This window comes from Pieris brassicae, chromosome 4 (assembly GCF_905147105.1).
Source record: "Pieris brassicae chromosome 4, ilPieBrab1.1, whole genome shotgun sequence".
Lineage (NCBI taxonomy): Eukaryota > Metazoa > Arthropoda > Insecta > Lepidoptera > Pieridae > Pieris > Pieris brassicae.
This window is the reverse complement of record NC_059668.1, coordinates 9,691,461-9,712,904: the sequence shown is the minus strand read 5'-3', so window position 1 is coordinate 9,712,904 and position 21,444 is coordinate 9,691,461. Positions and strand designations below refer to the sequence as shown.

Below are 21,444 nucleotides of genomic sequence, written 5' to 3'. Positions count from 1 at the left end.
AATAATTTGAGTTCTTTCTATAATCAAAATGCTTACAATTTTCGTAACTATACATTACATTATTGTACAGTTTTTTTATTGCAATGACAACCTACATAGGGACCTTAATGTAGAGTACGTCACCATAATAATCAAAGGGATCGCTGTAGCCCACGAGCAAAGGCTCCAACCAACACGTGAATGTCGAGGCTATTCAATTTCTGGACAAGCCAGGCCTAGTGAAAAGATTAAAAATGACTAAACCATTAGAATTAGTGAATAAGTGTGAGAGACAAAATAGTACACAGGAACAGAGTGTGAAGATACTTAATAGAGTCTCTGTTATTTGGCACTTTCTTATGCTCTCAATCCTTTTTAGTAAATAAGGTTAGTTATAAAATAATACGGCTTGCTTTTAAGTTAGACTAGATCGTAATGTTAAATGTCTTCGTTCAGAGACAATTTTTCAATTAATTTTTTATAGTATCCAATCAAAAAAACAATAATTTAATCTGTCATTTCATTTACTCACTGTTATTTATGATGCCCATATCACAACTATGAATCACGCCAAAACTCAACACACAACAGAGCACCGAAATTGTGACGTTTACCGTTTCAAATCGTAGATTTTAGCTGGAACACAATGCAACAGAAAATAATGATAAAGACTTATAATAAAATTGATTTTTTAATTAGTACCAATCATGTATAATCAATTGCATACAGGAAATATTCGAGGAATCCGACAAATTAGTTTGCCTTGTAAATTTTGAGTTTTCTAAATTTTATCGGAGTGACTATTATACCCTTAGCACTCGTTTATCATTGTAAGATTATTGACATCTTTTTATTTATTTATATAAGACAGTTTAATTTCGGCTTTAATGCATTTTACATTGTGTGCGCAATTTTTACTTACTGGAACAATGTAACTGCCAGCGGTGGCCTTAGGGGGTGGCGAACTTGCGGGGTCTAAGGCAAGGGCCTCGCGCAACAACCCTAGATTTATTTTAAAAAATACGAATTTTTAAAACTATTTTATTAAATTTAAAACTTTTGAATTTGATCCTTAATTACCTACGGTAAATTAAAATAATGTTAGTTAACTAATTCATTCACTCAAAACATAATTGAAAGTTTCATCACCTCGAAACACTTGATGATCGTTTTTTTTTACCGCATAGCACTCGGGAGTCGGGGCATAATGTTTTGCTCCTCTATTTCACGGGGCATCCCCGTGTTTTATTTCATTCGTTCACTTTTGTCACCTTCAAATTATTTTGCTTGCTGTATGAGTTATCAAATTGACCTCGGTTTGTGGCCCATAACAATTACTCATGTAAACCGATTTGCGATTGTTTTAAAAGGGTTTTCGGGTAAAGGCTCCAATTCGGGTTAAAGTTGATTTATTACCCGTAAATGATAATGGACGGCGATTCAGTGAATATCATAATAAGATACCAATTAATGGTGAAAAGCTTGACAGGCGCTGGTTGATTTATTCACAAACAAAGGATGCCATTTGTTCCTGTTTGCTGTTTTCCGTGTCGAATATTCTGGCTAGCAGATACAAAGATTGGATCAAGTGAAGGAGTGTGTGAAACACTTGGATGATTACCTAAAGTCTCACGAATCAAGTCGACAACACAAAGATTGTATGGATTACTTTAGAGAATGGTTTATAAAGCTGTTCCACTATTGACTTTTTGGCCCAGTCACAAATTGAACAAGAAAGGCAACATTGGAGAGATATTTTAGAACAATTGCAATTGTAATTTTTTTAGCATCTCACAATAGAGAGAAGTTCTCTGACTCAGTTCGAGTGAGACAAGCGGCAACTTTATATATTTAGTAAAGTTGATTGCCCGATTCGATCCGTGCTGAGACTTCACCTAAAACAAGTAAAGAATAAAATCAAAGACCACTATATCGGAAAAACTATTCAAAATGAGCTCATACAATCAATGGCAAGTCACGTGAAGACGTTATATATATATTATATAATCACAGAATTAGAACAGTTAGGTATATCATTTCAAAACTGCAGAGGCCAAGGATATGATTATGGTTCCAATATGCGTGGTGAAATTGCGTGTTCTTGAAATTATTCCACTTGCTTATTTTTTACCTTGTGGGAGTCACAGCTGGAATCCCATCCTAAGAGATGCAGCATCGTCTTGTGTCCTAGCAAAATCTTTTCTTGGTTTTCTACAAAGGTTGTACACTCTGTTTGCCTGTTTGTCTTATTAGCTTGAGCAATAAACGTTATCAACTTGAGCAATAAACTTTATTAACTTGAACAATAAACTTTATCAACTTGAGCAATAAACTTTATTAACTTGAACAATAAACTTTATCAACTTGAGCAATAAACTTTATAACTTGAGATATAAACTTTATTAACCTGAGATATAAACTTTATCAACTTGAGATAAAAACTTTATTAACTTGAGAAATAAACAATAAATATGATAATAAAATTATCATGAGATCATATTTAGTTTCATGTAAAATATAAAAAAATTAAGGAAATTAATGTTAGTGAACTTTTGCAGCAACGTAACAACTTGCAAATATCTATGACAGTAGGCGAATCATACAGTATTGATGGACATGAATTGTACGAAGAACTGAATATATTCATCCGTCTGTATGAAGGAAACGACGAAATTATCTCGGTGTTAAAATACATAATAGAAAAAAATAACTGAAGTTTACCCCACTATCGTTCTGAGAATTATTGGTACCACACCTTTTACGGTTGCGTCTTCTGAAAGGAGATTTTCGAAGCTTAAAATTATTAAAACATATCTAACGAATTCGAAGACACACGACCGGCTTTCAGCCCTTACTATTGTTACAACCGAGAATGATGTAGCTCATTCATTCTATTAAAATATTTTAGCCTTAGAAAAATCAGCAAACACCAATTTAATATTTTAAAACTGACATTTCATTTATTTGTATAACTTTAGCATCTCTCCTAAAACAGAACAAATACCTAAACCAAACCAGTAATACTTTCGCATCACATACTTTTCACGAAGTACAAAGGACTCGTAAAGACCTGCCGCCCGGAGGCTCGCAATGGGTAAGACCGCCTCTGGTAACTATAAACCCAAAACTTTTGTGTACCCGAAGACTGAACTCAGGACTAGGAGAGAGTTTTACATAGTAAAAGTCTATTTGATTAACAAAAAAGGTTGTTAAAACTTGCAATATCCTTCAAAGCATACTAGAACATGGTTTTTAAGAAATGTTCAAGATATTTTATTCGCTTGTTAAACTTGTGTTAGCACACGGGAAATGACAATGATGTAATCCAAATGCAACTACTTTAGTACTGAGGAATCTCTGAAACGAAATTAATTACGAATATTTATTTAACAGTTATTCCTCAAATTTACGCCTAGTTGGCCTAGTGGCTTCAACTACTTCCTCACGTCGTAGGTTCGATTCTGTGCACCAATCGACTTTCTATATCGTAATGCTCACTCGTCGGTGAACAAAAACACCGTGCTGGCGTGTCAAATTCAAAAATTAACGATACACGACGACTGGCTGAGCAAGTAAAAGCGCTAGTAGGTATAGTTATTAATTATTAAGTATTGTATATTAACCAACCAACCACCAACCATTAACCAAGCTTGACATACCTACATTGAAACATTTTTCTAAGAAGCCGATTTGACCTTAACAACTCAGGTGTATACTATAATATATGATAAATTATAAATGCGTTATTCTCATAACGTCCTCAATGATATAATATTTTTTTTCATGGCAGAAATTATTGTGACAAAACTAAGAGAATTTTAATAACGAAAGTATTAGTGCGCAAAATTTGGCAGCAATTATTTGTTGGCCTGAAATACATTACATTTATTTCTACCTAAAATTAAGTAAGGCATAAAAACAACGATAACATTTACTGCACCATTGTATACCTATAACACAAAGATATACAATATATTATGCGAAATTAATCAAATTTAAATTAATAATATTCACAAAAGCATATATCTTTCACCAATAGTTCAGGTAACCCCTCCAAATGTACGACTTTCATGGCCTTCCTCACCTCTTCCTTTACATCAGCACTAACTGGGCCAGCTTGCTTGGCAGTACGTATCATATTCCTGGCCTTATCTAAGTTTCTTTCCCCCATAGCCAATAATCCTAAAACTGCCCATCCATCAGCTAGCATTGGTTCTGTATTGACAGCTGCAGCGGCCCAACGTTCAGCTAGACTTTCCATGCCAATTTTCATATAAACGCGACTTAAAATTAAAGCAGAATACGCCGATGGAGCTAACTTATGCGCACGCGCTGCTCGCTGGAGCGCACCTTGTGGATTAGATTTAATACCGCCTAATGCAGCTCGCAGCAGCATCGAAGGAGGTAGTTTTGCGCCAGCTCTATCTGCTTCAGATAAACCTTTCTCACACTCTCCGTCCCAACCTCGAGCAAACACCAAACACGTAAGCCGCATTTGCGATAAATTGCAAGATGGACCAAATTTTTTTATCGCCGTCTCTGTGACTGGTATAGCTTTATCAACTTGTTTTTGCAAGAGTAAATAAGCCGCTTGTACGTAATAATAATCTTCTGTGATTACAGTTTTAAGATTCAAGCGTGACCCCCTGGTAGCGCAACCTTTTAGACTACATTGCATCAATAGGTCACTAAAGCGAAAACATCTTAGACAGAGAAAGAAAGCTGAGGCTATAAGCAAAGGATTACTTATATCAATTAGAGAAGGAATCCAAAATGACTCTTCTTCGCCGCTAGTTTCGACCCACCTCTGCAAAAATCGCTTCCATTCACGGGGTAACTCATACGCCTTGCGCATTTTCTTAGCGGCAATAAAAGCTGCGTATGTATTTTCGTGGAAATGATAGAATGAATGCAAGGATGCCCATGCGATAGCATTAGTCACACCATCCGTTACATCACCTTTTACTGCGATACGCAGCGCTGCGTGTGCTTTGTCATAAGAATCACCTGTTTTGTCGTAGTTAATCGCACCCAACGTCCAAAGTAAAAATCTATTTCTTGGCTGAAAACTCAATGCTTTCAAGATGCAATCACTAGCATCATTTTCGTTTTGATTTTCTAGACATCGCAAAGCTTTACAAAACAATGGTCTCGGATGTTTGGGAAGAGCTCTTAAATTTTGTTCGATATGGTGATTCATAATCCTTCCGTCACCACCCATTCGGCTCCTAGCAGCTGCAACACGGGAAGCGGACCGAGGCAAAGGGGGTTGTGGTGCAAATGATGCAGTAACGGCACGTCGGCAAGCCATATGTTGCGCAGTAATAGTATCTTGCAAATAAGTTTGTGAACATTCTCCTGGCGGAAATTGCTTAAGCATCGATCGTACACGATACAAGAGACGGTTAGCTGCCGTGCGTTTTATGCTTTGATTCATAGGCATATTCCCCTTACAAGATAAGCCGCATAGTTCTTTATGTACAGATAAAGCGCCTCCTTCTTTCCTAATTTTTCGAACATCTATACATGGGTCTTCTGGAGTTGGTTCTACACGTATCTCTTCAACTGGGCCAGCGGGGCTCTCCGGACAAGGATAGCCTAATTTTTCATAAAGAGCTGCTATTTTAGATTTAGGAACAAGCGGTTCAAACAAATCAAACCTTATACTTATATAAGCGACGTGGTTAAATTCATCTGTAACGACATCAGATTCACGAACACTGATTTTAGCACTAGTGGGCGGTAACTCCAACAATGGCGTCATTCGTTCGGGTAAATCAGATTCATTAAAATATAACAACTTTCCACAAGTTGTTACTCCATATTGGCCAGGCTGCAAGAGTACTCCTAAATCTATAAAAGACATATAACGTCCTCTGACATCAATCTTGCCTTGTTTTGGAACACCAGCTAGTTCTACCATAAATGGACCATTTTCTATTCGCTCACGAAAAGCAATAGGATCTATTAGAACGCGTTTCATAGCATTCCAATAAACAGAAACACAAACATCGGTATCCTTTGGTTCACAATCAGATACAAACTTATCTTCTTCTGGAATATTATAAAGCGTGTTGGCACCATATGCAGCATTACTAATTGATGACCAAACTACTTTCGTTGCTGATGCAGTACTCGTGGACATACCAAAGTTAATGGGCATAGGGTTATGTATTTCATTTAATCCAACAGCACTCATATAAACCGTTCCTTCTTTGGCAACCGGAAGACAATGGGCAGAAAGCATAGTAATTATAATTGGAACTCTGCTGTTTTCAACAACTCCATTGGTCTCTGCGTTTACAATGACTGAACTGGTAGTAACTTCCCCGGTGGTTAAAACATATAGCGGTGCGTTAACAACTATTTTCTCCTCTCCTAGCAATAATGGAAAAAGATCAACATTTCCCCCTACACGATTATCAACATGAAGGAAAGGATCGGGATCTTTCGTTGGCTTTCCACCAGCAATGCGCAACAGGAACGTAAGCGGCCTATCGATTAATATACTTTGGTCAGAATTCTTCTTCAAATCTAAGGGGAGTGATTGTATAAATTGAACTACTTCATTGCTCCACTTAGTTTCAAATAAAATCTGGCCGTCAAACAAAACAAGAAATATCCACTCTCCCGGGCCAGGTTTCTCACCTTGTAATGTTAATGAGACACTGGCTTCCCTTGGAGTAAGGTAAATACTCTCATATTCACCCAAAACGCTAGATTTATCAGTCAAAGATTTTATACTTTTACTCGGCATTATTTTATTACTCTATTATTATTTGATATAACGGATGTTTTTATGCTGACTTTACTGACATTAAAAAGTCAAATTAAACCAATCATTTTCATTGGGTGAATGGCTACTTTGTTATATAAGGCTATTATTTAAGATTACTTATTCTATTATGAATATGTTTATTCTTATATGAATACCCGATATATGTTATAAGAATCATTGCAAATTCAATCAATTATAACGGTCCATTTTCTGTAACAAAGACTAAATGGTTCAGTAGATATGATCACAGATTATTAGCTTTATTCACACTATTTAACACTTCACGTCTGACAGCTGAGTACTTCTGTCAGCTGTTCTAAATACTAAACTCGGATTGTTTTGGTTTTATTTCAAATACTTTTATTTTTCTTTTATACTGTATATAAAAATAACATGCAACAAAATGTACACATTACTACATGGGTTCTATAAATATGTTGTTCAAAAAGACGAGTATTGTGTGTTAATATTAGGTCTCGATAATGCAGGGAAAACGGTAAATTAAACGCATTTTATTATGCCCAAAATTCGTTCACAACTTTCTTTACTGTTATTTTCAATTTCTCTTAACCTTCCAGACATATTTGGAGGCCGCTAAAACGAAATTTACTAAAAAATATATCGGTATGAATCCTAATAGGATAACTACAACAGTTGGACTTAATATAGGAAAGATAGATGTGGATGGAATAAGACTCAACTTTTGGGATCTAGGTGGACAACAGGAACTACAATCTTTGTGGGACAAAGTTTGTGAAAATATTTGATATTTATTTAGAGAAAATTTTTGTTCAAGTAATTCATAGCTACAAAGTATGTTATTCTAATAGTAACTAAATACTAGCTTATCGAATATTGCTTTCAACTACAATAACTTACTTATTAAATCTTAGGTAATGTATGCATAGCAAAAGTGTGTTATTTTGTAATTCTTATTGAAATTATAGTCCCATTTATTTTTGCTGTCACACTTATATATTATATTTATATTGTCATATTTTGTAGTATTATGCTGAATGTCATGCTGTGATATACATTGTTGACTCATCTGATAGAGAAAGAGTGTCTGAGTCAAAAGAAACTTTTGGTAAGTGACTAGCGGTACTACACCATTTTACCCAAATAATATTAATTAATATTTATTTATTATAATATGGTCAGACAATGGTCAAATGAAATAAATATATATTAAAAAGCAATATATTATAATATCATTTTTTACTTATAAAAGTGTTTTCTACTCTTTTATAAAAAATAATATGTAAGCTACAATGTATTTCTAGTGTAATAGTTTTTAAATATTTACAGACAGAATGATAGCATCAGAACATTTAACTGGTGTGCCACTGTTGGTGCTAGCTAATAAACAAGATATTCCAGACTGTATGGGTGTTCACACGGTGAAACCCATATTTAACCAAAACGCTCACCTCATTGGAGCAAGAGACATTATGCTCATGGCTACTTCAGCATTGACTGGGTAATTAGTTTTATTTAATTGCATGTTATCAATGTACATGTGAATGTTTGTTTGTTCCTTCTTGTTACTTTTAATTAGACTACTTCAATCTTGAGCAAGTGCATGATGTCGTAAATAATCTCATTACATCCTTTTATTAAATTTTCTTTAAATATTTTCAATAATTAAACTACACAAAAGTGAGTTGAATGCTATGTAATAAATAGTTCAGTTAGCCAATCAACTTAAAAATCAATCTATCATTTTGTATTGAGCAAAACTCATCTTCGAACATTTGCTATATATCTAATGACAGTGAAGTACTATTTACTGCTGTCAAATGACATATGAAGTTACTTTATACATCTTGTTTCAGTTTTCATAGAGTAGGGAAATCAACAATCACAGACATAGTGCTGCAAATACATATAATAGAAAACTGACACCTTTTCTTTACATGCTTCTAACAGTTCTATTGTTCTATCTATCTAAATATTTTTTTACTCCAACAATAAATTGTATGTAAATATAAATAAATAATTTTAGGTTTATTAAGATTCAATGGATACTGTTTTAGTTAAAGTTATGCATAGTCAGAACATAATTTGAACAAAGTTAACCAAAATTATGGTACAGGCAAACCTTTAATAAAGGTAAAAATACTTATTATATATTATTTTTATAAAGTTGTCTAATAACACAAATTGTTCTTAACACTCGATTGTTCTATGTAATTTTTTTTGTTAAAGCTAACGCTAGATGTCGCTAAAACTAAAAAGCCCTTGTAGACTAATAATATCGTTGAATTTTCTACAGATTCTATCTGTATCACCGGTTTGTTTCCCATCCCTTTATACATGTTCAAAATCTTTAGGCTATATTTTTTTATATTACGTAGCACGCGTCATGCCACTGGCGAAGCCTTCCATTCTTTATTATATATATTTATAGTTGTATTTTATTTGAACATTATCGTATGGTATAATTTGCACGTGTACTTATTTTTATTATTATTTTTGTGTATGCGGAGACTTGTCATACTCATTTGTATGAAGTCTCCGAGGATAACTTGCTATGAATTATTTATAATGTTGCACTTATATTTAGTTAAGTACCAATGAATGACTAAGCACTGTATTGTTGTTGATTTGCGCGAATGGCCTTGGTGTTTGGTAATAAATAATTTTAAAAGAATTTACCATATTAAGTGTAGCAATTCATAAAAAAGTGTTACTTTGTTAGATTATTTCACTAAATTTTTTACGATGTATTTGCTAATTATTTTTACGTTGTAGAAATTAGTGCCCGTGACTTTGGTCGCTTTAACTACATTTGAAATATTAATTATCAACCAATTCAATTATTTTATAACAATAAGTAAATTTTATGCTTTAGATTAGACCCTTCAGGTGACAATGTTATGTAATTTGAAGAGTGATCAGTTAATATAATTTACTTAAAAAATGCGGATAACTTTTTACTTCCAAAATGTTGCTTATCGACAACGAGAAAGAATCCCTTTATAATCATTAAACAATAACAATAGAACTTAAAACATTTAAACATAGACTCACAAAATAAATGTTTTTTGTGTTGTATGATATTTTTTCTTAAATTACAGCCACGCCGGCTCTACAGATACTACTAATATGTTCTTTTTTTATTTTAACTGTGTGTAACTAACGCGGACTCGCGGCATTATCTATGCAAGATAATGATAAATACTGTTAATTTCCTAAACGCACTTAAAATATCGCACAAACCAAATTCATCAAACTCAGTTAAATTATAATAAACACACATGTTTAAAATATAAGAACTGACTATGATTACTAGGTATATATAGAAGGGTAGATATGCCCTCCTTAAGAAAAGAGCGTACTAATTCTTAAAAGGCCGGTAACGCACTTACGAGCCTTCTAGCAATGTGAGTATCCATGGGCGGCGGTATCAATTTAGATGTGGTGGTGGACAGGAGTTGACTCCTGTTTACAATCTGTTATATAAGAAAGAAATGGTTCTGACCTAGAGCTATACCAAGCTGCGAATACTGGAGATGGAATTGATTCAGACACGCACCAGGCTAATCACTGACTTCCCCGTGCCTCTTTAAAGTGCAAACAACAGTTGTATTTTTTTAATTTTGTAATCTTATAAAGACTACGTGCATAAACTGATTAGTACCGCTAATTGCTAAGTCGTCACTTATCTAGTTTGGTGTTTAAATAACCTTCATATTCATTTGCATGAAGGCTTAACCACACCATCATTAAAATGTATTTAATTTATTATAGTATTGTTCAACCTTGCTTTAACTATAAAACCGTATTCATATGTAAACATTACGCATACATGTGTCTAAGTGCACTTATTCTTTCTAGTGACGGTGTGGACGAAGGTATTAGATGGCTCGTCGATTGTATAAAGAGGAACAACGTAGATCGACCGCCGCGAAACCACGAAGACAACCTATAGTGATTCGGTTACAATATACGATCGCAATGAATAATAATTAGCTTTCCTATTAAGATAATGATGTGACGCGCCCATTGTTTTGTACAGTATTGATATTCGAAAATAAAACATTAAACATGTTGTGTCTATTGCTATCCCTTTTCAGTGATAAATGTTTTTGATAAGAGATACGTAATTACTGGATATTTGAGGAGTACCTGCACCTGATAAAACACCTCTGATAACAGTACGGTTTGCACTGTCGTGTAAATGTGAACATTCTTGTGAAATGTTTTTGTGATTGTGTATTTGTGCGATAATTAGACAATATGGCTTATCCCATGTACGAAGTGGATTGGAGTGTGCTACCACCAGATCAAAATAGAAGGTACCGAGTATTCTGTTCGATTTGTTGTTGTTCTTGGAATTGTCTGTTGGTTATGTATTTTTATCTTTTAACTGTTGTAACATTATTTAAAATAATAATAAGTACAAAATATTCTGTAATTCCTTAAAATTACATTTTTAAACGTTTTTAATGTTTGTCCACGTAAGTTAGGCGCTTCATTCAAATATTCAATATGAGTAACGCAATGCATTGAGTTGCCACTGTTCCTAATAATACACGCGAATTTATTTTGTTACACGTAGAATGTACATTACCATTACAAAAAATCTCTTACAATTAGAAAATTTACAATTTCATTCTTTCACTTGTAATGCAATTGTAAAGATAATTCTACTTTAATTAAAATTTAGTATATTTCCTATTGTTTTCAGTATTTTTTAAAGTATTTTCATAACACTACTAACGTCATCTATTGAATGAATAAATGAAAAGACGAGTCATGTCATGACATATCGGCCATGTTGAATTTCTTGCAACGCAGGAAATGTCAGCTGGCGGTTGCCGTAATTATTCATTGTAAAATCTGTGATAAAAGATTTACTCGAAGAGTTTTCTGTGATATATTATTTTAATCAGCAATATAAAAGACCACAATGGAAAATTAACATACAAGGGAAAATATGAAATATTCTCAAAAGTGGCCTGCGATTTCACTTGCATTTTTATGGTTTGTGACGAGATAAAATGCTAAAAACTCTGACTGAACTGTCTTAATTATTCTTTATTTTCATGTTGTTATTAAGTGTTATCAAGTGTAAATAATAAACGCAAGTGTGTTATATTGTTGACCCCATATCTTGATTGCACCTGTCACCTGGGGATTTTAAGTTCATTTGTACCATCAGACCATTTAAAGGATTATATTATACAGCTAAGAATTCGTAATAAAACAGCGATCATGAACGGATCGGAATCCGGGTAAATATATTTTTTTAACTGATGTATTTGTTTTAACTTAGGTCAAGGTTTTAACCCAACTATAGTGTGCATTGCATAGAGAATAATAAACTTTTTGTCACTAATTCAATCATGTATATCTCTTGTTACTTGAAAGTAATTACCAAGTTTAGCTAACCTGTGTTTACAAATTAATACCAGTTACATAGATCATGTAGACCATGTTATTATATATTATTAAGTCTTGAGAATCTGTTAATCTCTTATGTAAATAAATTTTTCCTCATTTTATTTGTAAATTGTCTTATAAATATGTAGTTGATTGACTATAGTAGTATAAAATTCGTAAACTAACTGAATATTAATTCACTTATTACTTAGTTCTTTTATGAAACCAGATATTCTTCTCAATGTTATTTTGTGGTCAAATCTGTACAAGGTTTACAGTAATACAATAACTAGCCTTGAAACTGAATATATTCAGGAGTGAAGTGTTTATTCTGATTAATATATTTTGTGTAAAACTAATAAACCTCATATTTTATAATAAAATATCATATGCTGTTATGGTTTTTTATAAATCTCAATTATATTAGAAAAATTATAAAGAAAAGTTTTTAATAAGTTGATAAAGTGATTGTTGTCAATAAATAAGCTACTTAGAAGACATTGTTAAGCTTAGTTTGAAGTAAAACAAAATAGTATTTCTACATTCCTCTCATCATAAAAGTGTATTAAGCTGTTTATATATGTTATATCAAATCTAGTTTTCTTTTATTCAGGTTCAACCCGGCATTTAACATAGCCACAATAAAACAAGTTGTAAATGAAGCAATAGAGAGAGGTGAGTATTCGTTATTAATTACCATAAATTAAAATTGAATATAACAAGGTAATTTTTCATAAAAGTTTCTTAACTTCTCTTGGTAAAGCTTAAATTTTGCTATTTTATATTTACAGCCAAATTCAATAGCCTAAGAATTTGTTTAAATTAATATTGATTGACTAAAACCAACATAACCATAGTGATTCCCGTTATCTCTGAGTTGAGATGGACCCATCATATCCTTATAATAAATCTCCAATATACAATATAAAGCGTACTGTTAATCCCCAAGTAGTTTACACTCGCAATCATCCTGCTCATAGTTTGCTGCTAAAATAAACTGGACAGGACTAACATTTCTGGAATCTATTGAAATTCTTTTGTTCTATTGAAATTGGCTGAACTTTGGTAACAGCTATCCTATGCTTTATTAACTGATGCAGTAATATTTAGCTGACACTAAAGCTTTTAATATTAACGGCCACATCGAAATTTAAAGGTATAGCTATGAATTTAATTTATTTAGTATATTACGCCTGTATATTTGACTATATACTTTAAATGATTTGGTATACTAGGACTGATTTTAAGCTTAGTAAAGTTTTAGATGGGACTAGACTAATTATTTACTGCCTTTATGTGAAGTTTAAGCAGGTACCTGACAGTTATTATACGAAAAGATAGAAAACAACATAGGATTTGAATGTATAACATCTGTTGAACTACCTGCAACTTCTATAATGAGATGAGCTGAACTTTTTCTTTGTTACCACAGTTTTGCACTTGCACAAGCCTTTTAAGTTTCGACACTTATGATTTCCTTTAACAAATGCACTGATGATTGCTTTTTGTGTGTGTGTCGTTTAACAGTCGCGCCGGTTTCAGTACGGATGCAGACTCCTACGCGTCTTAGGGATCTAATTCGTCAAATTCGTGCGGCTAGAACGGCTGCGGAAGAAAGAAGTGTTGTGAATAAGGAGTGTGCTTATATTCGATCCACGTTTAGAGAAGAAGACAGTGTTTGGAGGTATTGTAGCCCTGTGTACTGTCTTAAGGTTCTTGAGATTTAGTTTGATACTCCAGTATACAATTTTGCCTTTAGGAGAAGATTAGAATTACATAATTTTAATATAATCGGGCAACAAACGAATTGATTAAATAATGCCTTAATATTATCTAAGCAAACAGCTTGATTTTGAATGTATATGATATATTCATCAATTCAAAAATAAATACAGGTGTGTCTCTTTGTCACTTTCTGAAAACGAAGGAAATAAATGGAGTGCTACTTTTGATAAAACTGTGTTATTAAATTGATTTTGTTATAAGACAAGGGAGTCTTTAACCTTCGTGGTGTTGAGGGCAAAAAAATCTTAGCTAGGCGAGATAAACTCATAAAAACATATTGAAGAAAATCAAAGATTTCCAAAGCCCTATAGAGACATATAAATCCAGCAGATGTCGCAACATAGCGAAGCTCCTATACATCCATATGCTGGGTTATCCAGCGCATTTTGGTCAACTGGAGTGCCTCAAACTGATAGCCAGCCCTCGCTTCACGGACAAGAGGGTTGGATATTTGGGTGCGATGCTGCTATTGGACGAACGGCAAGATGTACACTTGCTCATTACTAATTGCTTGAAAAAGTGAGTATTAAATTTATATTATATTAATGATATTAATATTAATCGCGTGAAAAGGGAGACGAAAGCGTTTGACATATGTCAAAAATGGATTTTGACAGCGACAAGCGGTGACGACAATTCCTAATAGAACCAACTTCAAAAAATCCTCTAAAGTTTGTGTCGTTCAATAGGTTTGAGATGTAATTTCAAATATGCCTCAAAAATACATTGAAGTAGTATACAATTTCGATCTTGGAGTATTGTATTATTTGCTTTTCGATATTTCAGTTATAGCCACGTCTGGCCAAAATTTGCTTTAGTTAGTCGGTTGGGTTCTAGGCTTAATATAATATAGGATCCTGTGCTATTTAAGAAAAATCTTTCATAAAGTACCCCCTTAAAACCCCCCTAAATAAATGTACCTCTTAAAAAGCATCACTGGCGGTATGTGACTTTGTATTCTACAATAAAGATAAAAACGATATCAATTTTTTTTGATGCATAACTCAACATCGAAGAACAGTTTTAAATATATAAGTATAATAATCCTCAAGGTCATTGATATTAATAATATCGGAACTGTGAATGCATAAAAACTCGGTTTTATATCGCGAAAACTATCTATGTCAAACAAACGTAATACAAATAATAATAATTCTCATTTAAAGTGAGAAAAAAGAGACTTCGGAGCATTTCAGATTGAACAAATCTTGACTACTGGCCCCGATCCTATGATATTATCGCGCATTTAATCAGTACGTAGATAAACATGACGTAGCTGATTATTTTAGTTTGTTTTACGACGTTAATAAAACTAGATTTTTAGTATGTGTCGACTTCTATAAAATAATGATTATGAATTGCGACTCGAATTACGATTTTGCAGTTTAGAACGTCAATCATCTCTTCACGTATATAAATTACCCTTATATATAAGTTTGGGTTGCGGCTATAGCCAAATCCAGTTAGGATATGTTAAACCCATAGTTATTTTACGCTCATATGGTAAAGGAAAAATATCCCTGTCTGCAGTACACGAATAACTCAATAATATTTTGTTCACAGAGGCTTTCTTAGTTTAATAAGCGTGGCGATTTCCCAAATCGGAATTTCGCCCCGAGAGTATAGCCAGAAGGCACTCTCTTCGACTCTTACATTGAATTCATTTACATAGTAATTAACTTTTCATTATTTCGATTATATTCTATTGTTGTACGTGAGTAATATAAAGTAAAACTTACATGTTTCATCATTTAAAGCACCTCGATAACCCTCGAAACGTACAATATTTTTATAATTAAGATTCGTTTCTTTGTCTGTGTTACTTAACCAACCAATCCAATCGGTGCTAAAAGGGTCTTCCCTTTTAGCATCGCTAGTATTACGCAGCTGTTGGATTATCACCACCTTTTTATTTATAAGTTCTAAAACAATGTGTAACATTAAAATTATACAAGAAAATTTGACATCACAAATTTTACACCCCAAATATATTAGAACATAAAAATAAATGAAATGAAAACATCGTGAATGGACTGAGTTGTAATTGCCTGAAAAAAAACGAATGAAACGCTACAATATGTTTACCTATTCCTTATTGGGAAGTTAGAAAACTTCGTACGAGTTTATACTATTTCCTTCACGTTGAGATGTAATACTATCCGTCCCGAAGGTTTTTATTAAAAATCTCTCTCAGGTTATTTGAAATTCTATTATTGGAAAAATATTCACGTAAGATCAATTTATATTCATATTTCCTCGCTTTCAAATGGGTTTGAAGTTATGAAGTTTATTGTTAGATTAGTTAAGATTGTTTATTGATCCTTAGGTAAGATACTTGAAATTATATATTATACGAACACGGGGTGTTTTTTTAATATGTAGAGACGAACGGAGAAGAGGCTTACCTGATGTAAAGTCAGATTGCCAGAAGGCTCGCAAGTACGATGACGGCATTTTATGAATTGGTACGCTCTTATTTGGAAGGACCAATTAATTTAAAAATTCTTCATTAGGTAGAAAGTACCTACCACATATAGGTGGTAGGTACATAATAACCATTCACGGATGTCGAGGTGATACGGGTGGTATTTCGTATTCTGCCTTGACATCCGATGATGATGATGAAACTCAGCTGAAGACATTAATCCGAACAACGTATCTGACTCCTAACCTTGGTAAATAAAGTAGTATATTTTAAAGGCTTGAAAAATAAACATAAGTTACGTATTTGCGGCCATACCTACTAGAGGTATTAATTATGATTAACTCGAATATAAACAAATTCTACTTATTTTTTTCCACTGTCCACGTCACGTGAATAGTCCCACATAGGTCAGACATTTCTGAGTCTGTTTCAATCATTTTTATGTTGAAATAATAAATTAAAAATGTGGAATGTACTCATTTTAATTGCAAATCACTTGGTTTTAGAGAAATAAAAAAAAACCCTTAATTTATGTAAAGTTGAAGTGAAGTGAAAATAAATTACAATATCGTGAAATAATACTAACTATCGTCAAGAAGAAATCTTACTTAAAGCGAATCAATAATTAACAAATACCAAGTATTGTTCTTTCACGTTCAATATGTCAACTAAACACCACGCCGCGCTGAAGGCTCGGGGGAATGTTTCCACTTTGGCTTTGATTTTGACCTTTGCATTGTTTCTCATTGACCCCTTGAATGCCTATTCTCCAGGGAAACCTTTTTCCTGCATTTGTTTTACATACTAATTGCTGTATTGTTAAATGCACGTACGAAAATATGTTAGTCCACTACAAGTTGGTTGAGTACGTAAACTGTTGAACAGATTTTGATAAGTTTTGATATATTATAAAGCGATTTAGAAAGATGAAAATATGACTATTTGTAGGATTTTTTTCTTATCATTGTTTACATTTCAAAGATATAAAAAAAATTAAGCCGTAAAGGAGTTATGTATGTAGATTTGGCGTTCTTTAACACATAAGTAACATACTATTTTTTCTTGTAGATATTATATGTAATTAAGCCCGTGGATCGAACGAATAGTTGTCTAGGTAAAAATATATAATTAGGTTGCGGAGCCGACAGACGGTGTCCTGTATACGACTTGAAATAAAAATTTCAAACTAAAAGAAAACTAATAAACGTAAATCTAACCTATTCACGAAACAACTTGAACACTAAAATTTCATCTAAATCACTCCAGCCGTTGAGTTTAATTACAAACACGCAAAGATATTTAATTAGGATAAAAACAATTATCATAGATGAGTGTTTTTTCTTCGTGTTCAATTTATTCCTTTTTTATTTCAAGTTTAATAATCTAAATTATAACTTTGCATGATTGTAATACTCTTGTGGCTTAGAAGGTAATATGAGAAGGCTTCTAAGTGCAATCGGCACTCGACCCCAGCTCATATTACACACATATATTGTTGATTGTACTTGAAAATTCAAACTTATTATCAATTGCGTGCAGAGATACGCAAATATGGCTGATTAACAAAAAATATCAATTAACTCAACCTTAACAACTACTACAGGAACCTTAACAAAATTTAGAAATTGTAGCGCCACTGAATTTTTGTTGTGTTCAATATGGTGAAATGATAAAACGGAAGGAACGAAGGAAACGAAACTATAGCGCATTTCGCTTGTCTGTTATTGATCGACAGATCGCTTCGCATGTTCGTGATTGGATTAGAGACGCTGTGGATCGAATGGCTATTTGTCAAACCACAACTGATAGACACTCAAATCGTCGATTGTGTATTTAATGTAATCCGGTTTATATAGAATCTATTAATAAGTATTATCGCGCAAACGAAAGACAATAGATTCATATCATATCGGAACATAGGTTATGTATCGTCAAACAAACACAGGATAACGTTACCTTTAGTATATAGCGATAATAATTTTAATTAAATTTATTTATTTATAAGTAATTTTACAGTGACAAATATCAAAATTATAAAAGAAAACACTTAAGATTTTACTTATGTAATAGAAGACAAACTGTAGGCTTATCTGATGTTAAGTGATACCACTGAACACTCACATTGCCAAAATTGCGTTGCCGGTCTTTCAAGAATTGGTACGCTCTTTTCGTGAAGGGCCCTAAGTCGAATTAGTTTGGAAATACTTTAATGATCAGCTTGTTCCACATAGTGGTAATGCGCAGCAAAAACTGCCTTGAAAAACGCTCAGTTGTGAACGACGGACGTTGAGGTGATACAGATGGTATTTTGTATTCTGCCTTGACGTTCGATAATGAAACTCAGCTGCTAGATAAAGCCAACAGATAACATTGAGAAACAAAATATATGAAACAGAAAACAAACGACAAATGAATATTTTAAAGAAAAAACTAAATAAAGTCAGCCAACCCGCTTTTTAAAATATTTCCTCATATCCTCTTTGGTAAGGTGTAAAATGTCAATATCTATATAATTAAATGTTGATATCGTTTAAGCAAATAATATTGATTGCGGTCAACGAACTCTGTACCGCATTGACCTGATCAGCGGCACGCAAGACGGCAGACCCTTTGGCGCAATGATTACTAATGTTAGTCTGGGATTCGGTCTATGTCTAATCAATTCGTAATACTAATTGTCCTTTTGATTATTTATAATAATAAATATATATTTATTTATTACCACTTCTTTGCATCACAATATAAAAATTGAACATATTTCAATAAAAGTAGGTCAACTGGCGGCCTTATCGCGTTCGAGCGATCTCTTCCAGGCAACCATTAAGTAAAACATCTATTAAATTAGATAAGGTAAGCAAGAAGTGCAAAAATACATATTAAGTACATAAAGTTATTAAAACAGCAACAAAAAAACAAACTGAACTAAAAAAGGATACATCAATTTTACAAAAAATAATATTAATATTTTTACAATTCCAATTTTAGTTCTTACTAGTAATTATTTTCTTAACTGACGGATTAGGTACACACACTTCCGAAACAGGACGTGTAGCGAAACCTAAAATCGCGTCTACACCCAAAACGATTTCTGCTAAGCTCAATATATTTTTGAAGCCTTGTTGTATGTACAAAAAATATAAGGTATTTTAAAACAAATTGTGACTTTCATCAGTATTATACTCAAACAGAACTAATCTAAGCGATACCAACCAGGCTCCAGAAGATAAACCACTCCATATTTGGAAATTGTATTCGTTTTTACAACAAACCCTCAAACGAAATCAGAGAATTATTACTAAATAAATTTAAAGCCTTCGTTAAACGTAAAGTAATCAATAAAGCTTTTTATAAATTTTACGAATATTTAAATGATTCTTGGGATTGATTTACTCCAGTTCAAACAATTTGTATGACTCAAAACTTGGCGATTAAAAAGAGTGTCGGAGAGCTTCTTGCCCATTCTTCTTGCCCGCTCTACGCCCTTGACTTGCCAACTGGTAGAAAATGTAAATTTAGAATCAATCAACACCTTTTCTGTTGACGTTTATAAGTGTACTTTATTACCTATATGAATAAAGTTATTTTGAGTAGGTGTATACAGGGCGTCCCAAAGTGTCCCATAAAAATGAAGGGAAAGTATCTTAAATATCAGATATGGTAGATTACTGAAACTGTTTTTTTTAAAGTTAGTAATTCTGCATTCAAAGAGTTTCTAATAGTCGGCCAGATCCCCATACGGCCATCTAAGGTCCTGGGGGCCTTACACTATTAGATTTCTTCGTTTGAGGATACGTGAAAGATGCTATCCAAAAAGGGATACGACAACCTGGGCGAGTTACAAAAGGAATTTTGCCATATCATATCGAGTATTCACCATAAAACGATAAGAAAATCAGCAGGCAGCGGACTCGTTAAATGATTGGCGATTTGCGTAAGACAAGAGGGATCACATTTTGAGCATTTATTTAATTAATTTACAAAAAAAAACCACTTAATTGACTAAAGCAGTTTCACGTATGTCTTTAATTTGATTAAAATGATTCATTTCACGGTGTTCCTTTCTTTTAAAATACTATGTTACTTAAGCCGTTTATTTATTTACAAATGTTAACAATATACAGTTTAAATTTGTTATTTTTCTTCTTATCGGAACTCTATCCATGGCTTTCTTTCTCCATTCTTGCAGACGTTTTTATATCCTTTATACACGTTTTCTAGGATGCTCTCTTCTCTTTCCCTATAGGTTCTCGGTCCTTTCCATAGAGTAGTCTTTAAAGTCCATATTTTATCTGTGCATCTTGCCATATGACCCATCCATTGCCACTTCTGTTTTAGAGCATAATGTAAGACCAGAATTATATTAATCTCCTATCTAAATAATCCTGTCTTAAGCCTAGTGTGTGGTGTTAGGATAAGAGTTGTAGGACTCGTCATAGTTAATCATTAATAGGCATGATTTGTTATCCACAGTGACCTGAACAGCAACACACAGTTTGTTGTCGGACTAGCGCTCTGTACACTGGGGGCTATCGCGTCACCTGAAATGGCGAGAGACCTCGCATCGGAGGTGGAACGTCTGATAAAGTCCCCAAACGCCTACATCAAAAAGAAGGCGGCCTTATGTGCCTTCAGGATTATAAGAAGAGTACCAGATTTGATGGAGATGTTCTTGCCGGCTACAAGAAGTCTTCTAACTGAGAAAAATCATGGTAAGTAGCCCCTTTATCCACATGTGCCTCTCCAACATAAAAAAGTTAATTTATTCACGACTAAACTAGATTCAGCAACGTCTGGACGTAATTTTATACTACAGGCTCATCTGAAAAACATTCAATGCTAACAAGTATTGTTATTGACTGAGATATAATTTAATAAAAAGCTAAAACAATAGAATCGTTTGTGGCTAAACAATCTTTTATATCTGGAGTTTGATATGCGCAAAGCCATGCGAAACGTAGGTATATGTTATTGGCCGATACCTGACAATCTGAGTGACTTTACAAAGAAATTCAGACCGTACCACTTATACATATGGTTCAATTTCGATCAACAAGAAGTGACTCGTATTTGATAATCATCAATTCAATTG

General features: G+C 33.2%; 3 protein-coding genes across 14 annotated transcripts in view; 2 read left to right on the top strand and 1 right to left on the bottom strand.

Moving 5' to 3' along the window:
* Window positions 1-3,896: 3,896 nt before the first annotated feature.
* On the bottom strand, window positions 3,897-6,751 carry LOC123708525. Its single transcript, XM_045659282.1, has one exon. It carries the CDS (start codon window positions 6,734-6,736, stop codon window positions 3,980-3,982), a length of 2,757 nt encoding a protein of 918 aa, XP_045515238.1. The 5' UTR covers window positions 6,737-6,751; the 3' UTR covers window positions 3,897-3,979.
* Window positions 6,752-7,060: 309 nt separating this feature from the next.
* On the top strand, window positions 7,061-10,810 carry LOC123708411 (ADP-ribosylation factor-related protein 1). 2 transcript variants are annotated; one of them, XR_006753601.1, is made up of 6 exons: window positions 7,061-7,253; window positions 7,336-7,506; window positions 7,763-7,844; window positions 8,066-8,237; window positions 8,763-8,869; window positions 10,598-10,667. XR_006753601.1 is itself a non-coding variant. In XM_045659103.1 (5 exons), the coding sequence occupies exons 1-5, from the start codon at window positions 7,161-7,163 to the stop codon at window positions 10,689-10,691; spliced, it is 612 nt and encodes a 203-aa protein (XP_045515059.1). In that variant the 5' UTR covers window positions 7,062-7,160; the 3' UTR covers window positions 10,692-10,810. The 2 variants fall into 2 exon arrangements, 1 of the variants encoding a protein (XP_045515059.1); XM_045659103.1 differs by lacking the exon at window positions 8,763-8,869 and having other exon boundaries at window positions 7,062-7,253; window positions 10,598-10,810.
* A 59-nt stretch (window positions 10,811-10,869) lies between these two features.
* The window catches only part of LOC123708408 (AP-1 complex subunit gamma-1), a 29,677-nt gene continuing 19,102 nt past the window's right edge, over window positions 10,870-21,444 (top strand). For 2 of the 11 annotated variants that reach the window (XM_045659095.1, XM_045659092.1), the window contains exons 1-5: window positions 10,870-11,058; window positions 12,759-12,820; window positions 13,688-13,829; window positions 14,261-14,449; window positions 20,826-21,064. In XM_045659095.1, the coding sequence (XP_045515051.1) occupies window positions 11,000-11,058; window positions 12,759-12,820; window positions 13,688-13,829; window positions 14,261-14,449; window positions 20,826-21,064 (691 nt within the window). In that variant the 5' untranslated portion in view covers window positions 10,870-10,999. Of the gene's footprint in view, window positions 11,059-11,532; window positions 11,998-12,758; window positions 12,821-13,672; window positions 13,830-14,257; window positions 14,450-20,825; window positions 21,065-21,444 lie in introns of those variants that run through there. The other 9 variants (XM_045659094.1, XM_045659090.1, XM_045659093.1 and 6 more) reach the window with 6 other exon arrangements.